Below are 14,348 nucleotides of genomic sequence, written 5' to 3'. Positions count from 1 at the left end.
GAATACAATTTTAAAACGTATATGTTCGGCATCTATTAGACATTATTACAACCGTACAACAATCAGTCATATCATTAAATGTACATATACCCAAGAAGACGTTAACATATTATTTAAAGTAGATATATATCATTAATACACTATATGAATAAAGTTCTACCTATCGTACACGAAAAATACACGGATATCCTTCACTCCATATACATGTAAGTTCAACCAACTATAATAATATACGTACTTACAACGTTAAATAGACGTATACAAAATAAGGTGTACGGAAAACGGTCTATTGTTTAAACCGCTTAACGCGGACACTGTGTCGGGTAAAAATGTTCATTTCAGAACGCGGACACTTTATACTATATACATAATGTAATTATTTTAAATATACATTATATATCTAAGTAGTAGGTATGTATAATGTCAGTTATTAAAATATAAAAATTGAATAAAAAGTCAATATTACAAACGTTAAAAAATATAGTGTATTATCAAGTCAAAATAGTCAGTTTTATTTAATTTTTACTACTATATAATTAAAAGTTATGTTAAAAAGTAAATTAAAAATATGTTCAATATAAATATGAATAAATAATAATATTGAAAAAATCGTTAAGAACTACATATATGTCGCATATTATATAATATAGCCAATATGGGAAATTTGTTATTTTCTTTTTTTGATGCTAGTTAAATAAATTTAATAGTTTATTATTGTCACCAGCATTGGATTTTTGTCTCTTATGAAATCTCAAGGAGAGTTGCGGTTTGGACAGATACTATAACGACTTATTTATATTTTATATAAATATACTTATTACTTACCTAAAACCAAGATGTACGACTGTACGAATACAGTTCTACCTATCCTACACGAATGATAAACTTATGATTAAACGTATACTAATAATAAACATATTTCATTATCAACTTATAATTATAAATCAAAACTATCCTCATCTTATTATAAACATTGATTGTATACGTATAATGTTTATTAGGTTAGATCCGGAAAACAAAGCGTGGCATTGTGCTCGCAGCTTATCAACAAGTGGAGTCGCGTCGCAGCTACAACGCGGCCTGTACACGCGTAAGATTATTCTTTTAGACCTGAAGAGATAGACGAGCAGACATCCTATAAGGACTACAAGTTCTATATCAATCGAATTCTTGCTGGACATGGTCGTTTCAAGCTATATATATTTTCGTCGGATGAGAGTGATGAGACACACCCCTGACACGACGTACTTGTACTACTAGCATCTAGCACCTGTGTGTGATACTGTCGAAAACACGCTATTCGACTACCCACATTTGAAATCATCATCCAGTGAGTAATGAAAGTATTTGTCGGAGACATGAACATTACCTCGAATGACATCAATAGGATATGCTCAATGCTGTGTGAATGTGTGCAGGGCTGGATTTAGACTTAATAAGGCCATACGGTATTTAAGATATGGAGCCCTTTATAAGTGCAGATATTATATGCATAGACGAAAATTGGGGTCTTTGGGTAGCTAAAAAAGGGGGCTTAAAATTGTATTTTAACTCCGCCAATGATTATATGTCAGTAAGTATCAAATATGATTTTCGGGAATGATACAGAGGGATAAACTGAAATACAATTAAGAAGCATAGGTATAGATAATTTAAATAATAAATCTTATTTTTATTTATTACAAACTTAAAAATAATTACTTCCTCATAATAATAATATTCAATACACGAGATATTTCTCCGTGTTGATCCATTTTGTGAGAATATTTTTTTGTTTTTTTTTGTTGTTGGCTGGGGGCTCCATACATAACGATTATATATGTTATATGGAATATGACAAATGCACACTTGAACAATACAAATTGTGCCGCAACATAATAAAACAATATTTTCCTCGTTACTCGAAATTATTTCGGGAGGGTGAACCCCAAATCCCCTCCCACTTGTATACGTGCCTAATATGTACACAATACACTCCCTAATCGCCTAAGAACTGCTTTAATTTAAGTTTTAACTTCCAATGGCCACTATAGAATTGTGAGGTAATTGAGCAAATTCTATAGTCATTATAAGTAAATTCTAAACTATATGGTAAAAATATAATTTGAAATTGATATGATACCGAGGTATATTTATAGAAACACTGAAATATAACTATTATTATAAATTTGTAGCTATCAATGACTTTCGATATCATAGTAATGGATCATATATTCATTAATTGTTTTCTTAATTATAAGAAAAATGTAATGATGACTAATTAATCCCCCTCCCATCCATGAGAGAGATTTAAAATCTAGTTAAAATGCTGCATACTTTAAAGACAACTTATACCTACGCCCATGACCTATGAGTAAATAAATGCTTATAATAATATAAATTAAATATTAATTAAAATATTTATAAACTTAAATAGATCAACAACTACACTTAAAATAAAAATATGATTATCTGTTATACCTACAATTTTATTATAACAAGGTAAATCATATGTTATATAACTGTTTATTTTCCCCTGTTTAATCATTTTTAATCGTTGAAATGTTTTTATTTTATTTTATTTTGGCAAAATATTATATAGCTTCCGCGCAACGAACTTAAAAAAGTTTATCATTAAATAACTGACTTACTCCAACACCGTAAAGATAAATATTATTAAATAATAAATATCTACAGACTACAGGAAAACGCACATAATAAAAGTGTACTTATAATGCCTATCTATAACGCCGTGTGATTATCGTCATTAAAATTTATTAATAAACAATTTCATTTTTTATAATAACTTATTCAATATTGCTTAAATGAAAATATGATTATTGATTAAATAATTTTTAGGTTTTGAGCAAACCAACAAGTGTATTAATTTTACAATGATGTGTTTTTGGGTGTGTATACACTATACACAATAAATATTCGATAAAATGCTTCGATTATCAATTTTGTAAGTAGTTTTGGATAGAAAATTTGACCTAGATTCTAGTTTATACTTTGAACCTTTGAAGAGTGGTTAAAATAAAAATTTCCAGTAATTTTTTTCATAATCATGTAAAATAAACAAAAGATTAAGGAAAAACGAAAATTTTTACGCTAAACCAATTTTTGATTTCTTTATTTTGTTATAATTATTTAAAAACGAATAACCACAGGAACTTGAAATTTTCACCAAATATTTATATAATTTATATAAACGAGTATGGTATAGTTTTCAAAATATTTTTAACTTTTTTTAAGCTATTTATATACAATTAAAGTTTTTGATATATTTTTTATAAATATTGATAAAAAATATATTAATGGGTAAAATCACTTGAAAATTTAATGCAAGGTTCCCAATAAGTGGTTCATTTCCCAAATAAAAAATATCGAAAATATAATATAGTCATAAAACATAATATTCTTTTATAAGCATTTAAGTTTAGAATTTGATAAAATTCGTCAAAATCTTAAAAATGACAAATTACCTATTTTGTGGTTAGAAATTCATAAAAAAAACTTTTATATCTAGGTAAGTTATAAAAATGTAATAAAATATTTCTCATAAGTAGTTCAAATAGCAACCATAAAATCTAAAATAACATACAAAGACAATTCTTTTTTTATAGACATTTTAAGTTCAAATTTGGACGAAAAATTACCTTTATTTAAACGATAAATAACTTATAAAGTTATAACTGTTACATTGATTACATTATAATGAATTTTACTATACGCAATGACATTTTTGATTTATTTTAAAATATTACCTATTTATGCTACAAACCTATTTTTACTCTTTTACGGTATGTATAGAAAGATATTAAATATCGAGTCATATAAGTTGATATAATATGGTATAAATATATATATATTATAATAATTAAATACCAATAATATAATAAATACAAGTTACAACATTTATAGAAAAAATTATACCAACCTTGAACCTACTGAAATGCTAAAAGTAAAATAAACGACTTTATAATAGTCATATCAAAAAACATATCATGAAGTATACTTATTACTTAATAGTTAATGATATAGGCTGACAGACTGTCTCTACTCAGAATTGTTTTTCGTTTATAATAAATTCAAATTCAACACATCCTTAACAGTGACCCAGAGCGGTACCCACTTATTGCTACCTTTTTTTTTTATTAATAACACATTTTATAATATATAATATCTTTATAGTCTGACGGCTTCTTAAAAATATACATTTTTATGTTCTAAAATATATCTTACAGATTTACCTACTATAGGAATACAAGTATACAACATTACCTACTATATGTCTATATATATTTTATAGATATGTAATCATTACATTAATACATTATTACTATTTTTGTTTATCTCCACAATATTATTAACACTTTGAAGGGTAAAATAAATTTTATAAGATAATAAAATATGTTAATGATTTAATTGTTTTATAAGTAATATTATAATATATAACAACCATATAAAATTACATATATCCAACTGTCGATATCAAATAGTTACATGAATTACCAATAATATAGACAATATAGGTACTTCTAAAGATTTATAACGAAATATAAATAAAAAATAAACTATGATGTTCAGATTTATTATTTAAAATAAGTACTTTACTCGTTATTTTAATCATTAGTGAATTTCAATGACATAGAGAAACTTTGGAAACTATTGACTCCCAAAGTCCGAGTGGCGTAGAACTCAATTATTCGATAATATTGGGAATATACTTAAATGTGGATAAACTAACTGATAAATCATTGATTATATTATTTATATAGTAATATAAAATAAAGTTCGGAAGTTAGAGGATTTAAAATAAACAAAATATACACGAAAAAATTGTAAAATATACATGAAAAATATTAAATATGGAAAAAAATGTGTTATTAATACAAAAGTAAAATGAGAAAAAATAAATTTGGTTTATTTAAAATATAGTGGAAAACTGATTAATATTTTGACGTCTTATTCAACTCAACAAATAATTTAAAAAATAGTAAATACTGTCAAAGTGTCAAATATCAATCGTATCGTATAGAACAACTTTAGTAACGAATAAACAATAAATAGTAAAAAGATAAGAATATAAGATAGTAGGTACCTACCTATTTCTAAATAATAGTGTGATACGGATTAAATGTGCATCGCGCTGTTAACGTTAAGTTAATAGTTGACTATGATAATGACAATAAATACCAACGTTTAATAATAATGTGTTTTTATTACATAGAAAAGAAAAAATAATTATTTTAATAAAATAAAAAACATTAAATTATGCATAATATGAGAATGAAAATCAATGAAATATACAATTCCCTAAAATTGACAAAACAAAAAAAATATGAAATTTAAATTTTCGATTTTTAAGCTCACGCCATTACATAGTTCAGATATCTAGTTTGGTCTGTTATATACCGAGAACATATAGAACAATATGTAACTCTTACAACTTTCGAACCATAGTAATGTCTATAACAATTAACAAGTGTCGAATAATAAAATAATAATATGTACGTCAAAATGAAAAAAAAAATAGTAGACATAGGTGATTTAGATTTTGTGCAGTTACAAAAACTCTTAAAAAACTAAATAATTTAAAATATCTGCATAAAAATCTATTTATCAATGAACCAAAAGTAATTATAATATAATTGAATGGCATAATTATTAGTTATTACTTATTAATATAATAGCATAGTAATCTAGTACCGTTGTGAAATAAATTTAATAAATAACTACTCAAGCAATTATTTTGTTGTTGATAATAATAATAGTTTATGTAACTACAAAATATATTGTTTTTTTTTTTTTTATAATAAGTAGGTAACATAACTTTGTAATGTAATTACCCATTTTATTTTCTATTCATAGACACTTTTAGTAGGTAGTTTTAAAAAATAATATCTGTAGATAGATAGATTATTTATGTCACAATGCCAAAATGTATGGATGGCCAAATAATTACATAATGCACAGTTTTAGTCTTTATCAATTTCATAAGAAAGTATTCACCTAATAACATTTTTTTTTCAGTATTAGATAACAAAAGGCAACCAATACGATCACAAAATTAACCACTTTAATTATAATAATAACAATAAAACAAAAGTAAATCAACAGACCACATTTTACTTAGAAATAAGAAATACAAAAATTCAAGTTTGCATTAATTTAAAATGTGAAGAATTGTATTATGTGCATACACTACCATTATGAAATCCTGCAGGATAAGAAAACAATTGCATATACATATACTATATCCATGTGAAATTGGAGTGGCCACTGAGTACAATATCTAAACCAAAAATCTAAGATTAAACATTTAAATCTTTAAAAGACTGATATTAAATGTTTTAAGTATTATTTTGATATTTTTTATACAAAAGGTGTGTGTATAACTACTGCACAACTAAACCTATTGAGCAATACATTTTTATTTTATGTTCTAAAATTAAATAATATTGCACATAAGTTATCAACCACTATAAGCAAGAATATAATGTATTATGAGTAATGAGTGTATAGTGTATACTGAACGTGTCTACATAAAATATTATCCTTAAATATCTATTGTATACACGAGTGTTACTACTATAATTGTATGATTTCTATTAAAACATACCTTTGTCAGTTTGTCAACAGTTTAATTTAAAAATATAAACTTAAACTCAATCACAAAGAAAATAATTTTTAATTTTCAATTAGAATATAAATAGACTATTTTTATAAATGTCTATATTTCTAAAATATAATTAATACCATGGTACTCTCTATTAATTCATACAAGTATATAAACTCATCTTTATCGTCTCAATTTATATAAAATATGTATTAAAGTAAATTCAAGGTAAGTTAAAACTAATTTATAATATGAATTATAACTAATTGTAAATTTAAAATATAAGATACGTTTAAAGTTTAGTATTTTTTAAATATGTTTAATTATGTTACAAAAAGTATAATCTTAAATAAAAAAATAATAACTAATACATGGTATAAGTAAGTTCTATTATATTTTTAACAAAAATAAGTTATAAATAATTTATAAAAAATAATGTTTAATCACAGCGACACTTTTACATTGTACGGAGCATTTTTAAATAAAATTGAATCACCATAACCAGATATAGACATTTGTTTTAGATCGATAGAATCAAATTGTGAAATATCAACTGGTTTACAGCCAGCCATATGAACAAATTTGACACTTAAATGTTTGATTCTGTCTATGCACATTTGAGTAACCTTTGGGTTGTCAGCTAGCCATATATGCCGTAAATTTCCAGCAGATTCCAAACAATTACACAATAAATCTAAGTCTTCGTCTTCAAGATCAAGACTGGATAAATCTATAGAATGAAGGCAATCAGCTTGACTACGCTCTAAAAACAGCGTGCATTCTCGTAGCACCATTGATGAACCTGTATTGCGTACATTTAAATATTTTAAACGCATAGGGTCCAGTCGTATGAAAAATCCTGAAACTCCAGTTCGTCCTAACATATTGAAACTCAAGTCCAAGTCTTCAATATTATCTAAGTAAAGCTCTGATGCATAATCATAACAATCATGGTCAATATCTATGTCGCGAATGTACAAAGATCGTAAACTAGTAGAATGCTGAGTAATTAAACGGAGATGAGCTAGACCTGCATTAGTAATAGGATTATGACTAATATTCAAAGATTCTAGATTAATTAGCCATTTATTATTAGTTATTGAATTTGTCCAATAACCTATACCTATAGAACTAATATTATTGCAACTTATATCTAGTTTGATTAACCGCTGTAAATTAGATATGTATTCTGATAACATTTTCATTCCGTTATCTTCAAGAGCCACGCCTGACAAGTACAATAGTTGTAAATTATGATAATGGCATGCTACATTCAGTGTTATATTTAAAACATTAGGCATCATTACATAATCTGACATGTCCAAAGTTCCAGTTGCCTGTAGAACATCTAAAAATTGAGATATGGGTTCATTGAAGGTAGTATTTGATTCCACGCATAATTTTTTATAAGTTTCAATCAGAGTCTCTGTACTCCATCCAACAATGTTTCCCAAAACTTCTTGTAACCCATAAACTAAATCAATAGGATCATTTTCATCCAATAAAGCTCCATCATCTGTAGTCAAATTTAAAATAGGATTCACACCTTCAAGTTTTTGATAACGCCTTGAAGCTTCAGTAGATAGCCATTTTAAATTAATGTTTTCTTCACTTGCAGGTATTGGTACAAGGAATAATCTATTCTCAATCCTCACCTTAATTGTACGATTAATGTTTCTCAAAGTGTCATCTCTCTTCACATGTTGAAATATTGGAGCTGGTTCATCAATTTCCTGTGAAATATTTTTTATATTTAAAAATCCTTGATTTTCTAATTTACTTTGATATTTTTTTTTACTTGTGGATAGCATTAGAGGCTTATACTTATTTTTAACTAAATCTTTTTGTTTATCTAAAATAACAGTAATATTATCAAAGTCTTCATCAGAATCTGGAGTAAAACATTGAACTTCTTTATTTGACTCAACATCTGAAGAAACATCAGGAAATTTTTCATCATTAAGCCAATTGTCTTTATCTTCAAAATTGATTTCTTTCGTCGGTGAATAATCATTCTTAATTGTATCAGTACAATATCTTTTTTTTGGCTTAATAATTATATCTTCTTCTAACCATTCATCAGCTGAATTTTCAACCAATGGCGGCTGTGACACTTCAAACTGTATTTCACTTTCTCGGCGTCTCTTGTTGTGATTTTTTAACTGACTAATGGTTTGTTTATAGTCTTCTGCAGCACCAGATGTATAGACATCTTCAAATTCAATATTTTTCTCTTTTCTCTCTAATCTGTCAAAATCTTCAATATCTTTATACGGTTTTCTTGATTCCTTATGACTATCAGGTATTATTCCTAAATAGTTATCAGTGGATTGTTGTCCATTTTTTAATATTTCTTCTACATCAGTCAAAGGTACCGGTGGGGTGTGACCAGCTTTTCGTAAGCATTCACTAAGGCGTTCTACAATTGACCAAAAATGAGCTAATTTATTTGAATCTAATTCCTTTTTTTCCTCTAAAATTACTCTGTTACGACAAGCTATCAATGAATCAAGTGGTGTCTCTCCTTTATTTGTTCTAACCAAAGGATTTGCACCTCTATCTAAAAGACAATCTATAACTTCTAGGTGACCACACGCTGCAGCATCATGCAAAGGTGTAATACCTTCACAACAAGGTCCCCCACGATTATTAATATCAGCACCATGGTCTAAAAGGACATTAACAATATCAACATATCCATAATTACTAGCTTCGTGTAAAGCAGTCCATCCTAAAGCGTCACCTGCATTTACTGAATGACCTTGTTTTAATAAACTTAAAACTAATTTAACATTACCCTTAGCACAAGCAGGTATGATAGGAGTTTCTCCTTTTTCATTTTTCTTTTCTGGTATTGTAGTCTGTTTATGCCTCTTTCTTTTTTTATCATCCTCGTCTTCATCGATATCAGAAAGGTCTTTAAGTGATACATCATCCCAGATATCTGGAACATCATACTCATCTTCTGCTGAATCAGTTTCATACTTAAGCAGATTATTTAGTTCATTTTTCAAGTCATTGACTAATTCAGATTTATTTCTGTCTTCAGCTAAACACTTCATTCCTTTAACCTGAAACAAAATGACTAACAATATAAAAAAAACAAATTTTAATAACAAAAGCATATTTTAATTTTTATAAAACATGCATTAGAAATACATACTGCTGCTAGCTGTAAGTATCCATCATTATTTTTTTTTGCAATATGTTGAGCTCTTTCATATATTGAAAAAATTTTATCAAATGGATCATACTGAGATTCCATAAGATCAGCAATATTTAATAAAGTTTTACAAGCTTCAATACTATTTTCACTATAAAGATTCAATTCTTTATAAAAATATTCTAATGCTTGGTAGTATTGCTTATTATCTTTGTATGTTTGTGCTAATGAAACATAACAAGGTATTAAACTTTTATCAGTCATACCACAACGTTCAGAATTTTCCAACATTTTCTCATAGTAAGTAATTGCTTTAGAATATTTTTTTAGTGCTACGCAAGCATCTCCCAGTTTTTCATTTAATTGTCTTCGTTGCTCGTAATCTATTTGTGACGCTAATAGCAAACTATTTTCAACTTGACACATGACAACAATTATTTTTAGTTTTTTTATTACTTCTTCAAATTCATTTTTAATAGGCACTTTTAGTTTGTATGCTTTTATCATTGCATGCTTAGCAGTCTGGTAGTCATTTATGTCTATTAAAAGTTCAGCCTTAAGGCATAAAAGTTCTGTTCCAATATACTTTTTATTTGAAAGTCTAGATGCAATTTGAAGACCTTGATCAACACAAGCAATTGCTTTTGAAAAATTGTCTAGCTTAGAATATAAAGTACTCTTTATAGAATAACACTTGCATAATTCTTCGTTCAAATCTGCATCAGTACATAATTTCATTGCTTTATTTATGTATTCCATTGATTTATTCAATTCATTAGATGACTCTTCACAAAGACTTAAATTAAGGTAAAGCCTTGCTTTCATCTCAGATAAAGTTTTTGTGCCAACTTCTTTACCTAGTTTATTACATACTTCTAAACTTTTTAGATAATATTTAACAGATGTACTTAGTGCTTCTGATTTTTTATGCTCATTGGTATCAAATGTTTCAGAGCATAAAAAATAAGTACGACCCAATGTGGCTAATGCCCTTTGCTGTTCAACTATATCATTTTTAGAATTAGAAATTTTAAGATGAAGTTTCTGATGTTTAATAGCATTTTTAAAATCATTCAGATAACAATACATTTCACCAATCATTCGATTTGCAACACCCAAACGTGTTTCATCACCACAGCGATTAGCTGCTTCTTCACACTGTTCATACTGGTTCAATGCTTGTTGATAATCTTCTTGGTTAACATAAATGTCAGCCAATTCTTTACAAGCATAATAAAGATTTTCAAAATTATTTTCCAACAATGCTTTTTCTTTTTTTTTTAACCATTTTCGTTCTTCCATTTCATTCATTATGTTTCAAGCTAGAAATAATAATAAATAAATTAGATATAAATGAATATAGATCAAATGTCAAAAAAAAAAAAAAATTTATAGAAATAAATTTAAATAATAGAAACAATACAATACAAAATATTTTGCATTAATAATTTTTAAAATAAATAACTAAAAATAGCATTAAATATCATAAAATGAATACATTATATATAACATAGATGAAAGTAGGTAGGTAGTAGATAATATATTTAACTGAACAAAAAGTCAAATTGTGTCATTTTGGTGCAGGAAAGTCTACTATTAATAAACACATTTTAAAATTATAATAAAACATTTCATTCAGTAAACTATTCAGAAATCAATTTAAACTGGCAAAAGTGAGATACATTTTCAATATTGCTTGTATTGGCTTTTGTTAATCTTTCTTCATTGTCAGGAAAACTACTAAAAAAAAATTACCTCATTTAAAACACTAATATCTAATATATGATTTACAATCTATCTTTGTCTGTGCCACATGAAATAAATTTTTTATAATCCAAAAATGTATCTTTATTAAATATATTTTTAACTAAAATATTTAAATATTATAAAACCAATATATTCATCACTTAATTCTAAAAATTTTTAAACTCAAATAAATAAAGAACAGACATTTTTATGGTATGGATACATTTAGTAATTTATATAGTTTTAAGTTTATACCTTAAAATTCTTTAATAATAATTTAATATTATAGATCAACAGTTTACAGTTCCCAAACTATGATGCGAACCTCCCTTGGAATTAGGGAAGTGCAATGTAAATATTGATATTGTACCTATATACTATAAGTAGGTACTGATTAATAGAGGCATGATTAATTTTTTTAATTTTTGGGGATGCGCAAACCACAAAAGTTTGGGAACCGCTGTTATAGATAATCATTAAATTTTAATTTAATAGTATTATTATTCAATAATACAAAGTATATCTTAATACTTTACAGAATTAATCATCAAAATAGACCTAAGTATAATACTCAGGTCTGGATAAAATGTTAAATATGTTAAATTATTAAATGAAAAACACTAAAAATCACAATTCACCATAAATAGGCAATGTTAAATAAAATATATCTTATTCGAAGAATTAGTGCTATTAAATTGTCTACGAAACTACCTTTTTTTTTATTATTATTATTATTATTTTTTTATTAGCCATTATTACAGAACTATTACGACTCGAAAATTAATGTACATAAATAAGATTAGACGATACAACTACCTTATATTATTATTAATAATATAAAAAATGTTTTCTATTGCAAAAAATTAGTATCAGCAATTCTGAATGTAGTTAAGTGTTTATATAGTAAAACTGGAATTATTTAAATTTATGAAACCAAACACTTAGCAAAAACCATTAATTATTATTACTTAAATATGTTTTTGAACAAATTTGTAAAATTTTACTTTAAAAAACTTTATTTTATCTCTTAAGTACTAATACAAATAAGTATTATGAACAAAACAGGATTTGTAAAATAATAATATAAGTGTATCTGTTAGGTAAATAATTTGAAAGTACAGTTAACAACCTGTTTATTTTATTAACCTTGTGTTATAACTACCTAATTGAGAACTAAATTAATAATTTTTGAAACAATATATATAATAAAATATTAAATAATTAATAATTTTATAATATAGTTTGTTTATAATAATATTGTTACTTACCAATAATTAAAGCTTGGTATCTACTTGTATTAACATAGAGCAATACTAAATTTAAACATTATTTTTAATCTAAGAATTTTTAATTTCTCAACAAAATAACAATATTATAATGATATTGACTTCAATAATGAATATTCATTGATATCCAAAATATATTGTATTAATTACTATTGTAATTTTTCATAAAAAATACTTAATATTATCGTAGGTAATGAGTATTTTACGGAAAATTAGGATTAACATGTTTTTAAAATGATATTGCATGTATTATGTTTAGATAATAATATTTACTACAAACAATACATCTTTACTCTTTTGATAGATAATTCGTAGCTAACTGATACAGAAGTTTATACCGCCAAATTGTAAGAGGTTATTGTTAAAATACGATAACAAAATACAAATCATGGAAGAACCAAATCAGATGAATTTAAAATAATAAACAGCCTCAGAATATTGTACCTACCTATGTTTCAGCCTGCAGATGTTTTACATTTACATTTTACACGTTTAATAGTTTTTAATTTTCTATTCATAATATTCATATAAAAATGGTGGTTATAAAATTACAATTGTTGTACGACAATTTTTTTGAAAGAATTTGACTGGGTTTTAAATATCCAATGAAATGAAAAATAATAATAAATATTATATAATAATTATTAATTAGTTTACTTATACACCCTTACGTCCCACACAATTCACAAACCGGCTGAATAAATATTATGTATCGGTACCAAAATATTATGCTTATTACTTTTCACATTAAAATATTTTAACTACATTTTAATAAGTATTTAATATCAATAAGTATTATGTTATGTATTTCTATCTAATCTGATAATGTGGTACTTTGAAGACGAGCGAAAAAATTTGTCATAAAAATATGATTTTTTACTTCTAATTATACGACTTAGTAAAGAGGCTTGCAGTAAAAATGCCTAGAATGGCTAGACTAAGAAATGTTAAATATAGTTTTTTCTAAAGTTGTAAGTAATCTGATTTTACTATTTTAGATACTTTCATTAATTAGTTGAATAATTAAATAATAAAAAGCAAAAAAAACTTATTAATTAAACTTGCTAATTAAATTAAATTGTCAACATTTTTTTTTTATTTCCGACAATACCATTTTAGTGAAAATGTAAATTACATTTTAATATTGAACTTCATAGCAGAGTACCTATATTATGTAAAGTGGAACAATTATAAAAAATATACGTTACATTTTTATTTCATATGTTATAACAAAACTTATCAAATTATCATTAAGTAATAAAAGAGAAGCATCTTTATATTGCAAAGCAGATCGAACAAAACTATACTTTAAAATTATGTAGGCAAAGTATTTTTTTTTAGTTTTAAATTTTAATAATACTATAATAGTATTTTTATACATTTTTAAAATTGTAATAGTCATTGATTTTATGAAATTTAATCAATTAGTAGCATTTAGTATGAATACCAGCATATACACTACTCCGTTAAATATAGATATGTACAACAAGTCAACAAAACATTCATTTATCGGGTTTATTATTACAATCTAAAGTATACAGTAATATTATCC

At 25.5% G+C, this 14,348-nt stretch overlaps 1 protein-coding gene across 1 annotated transcript; it reads right to left on the bottom strand.

Annotated features, from left to right (window-relative positions):
• Positions 1–5,183: 5,183 nt before the first annotated feature.
• On the bottom strand, positions 5,184–13,036 carry LOC132921213 (tonsoku-like protein). Its single transcript, XM_060984091.1, has 3 exons — positions 12,779–13,036; positions 9,765–11,086; positions 5,184–9,672 (listed from the first exon to the last, which is right to left on the bottom strand). Exons 2-3 carry the CDS (start codon positions 11,073–11,075, stop codon positions 7,045–7,047), a joined length of 3,939 nt encoding a protein of 1,312 aa, XP_060840074.1. The 5' UTR covers positions 11,076–11,086; positions 12,779–13,036; the 3' UTR covers positions 5,184–7,044.
• Positions 13,037–14,348: the final 1,312 nt, after the last annotated feature.

This window comes from Rhopalosiphum padi, chromosome 2 (genome assembly GCF_020882245.1).
Source record: "Rhopalosiphum padi isolate XX-2018 chromosome 2, ASM2088224v1, whole genome shotgun sequence".
NCBI lineage: Eukaryota > Metazoa > Arthropoda > Insecta > Hemiptera > Aphididae > Rhopalosiphum > Rhopalosiphum padi.
Note: the sequence above shows the minus strand (reverse complement) of the source record. Positions and strands in the feature narration are given on the sequence as shown.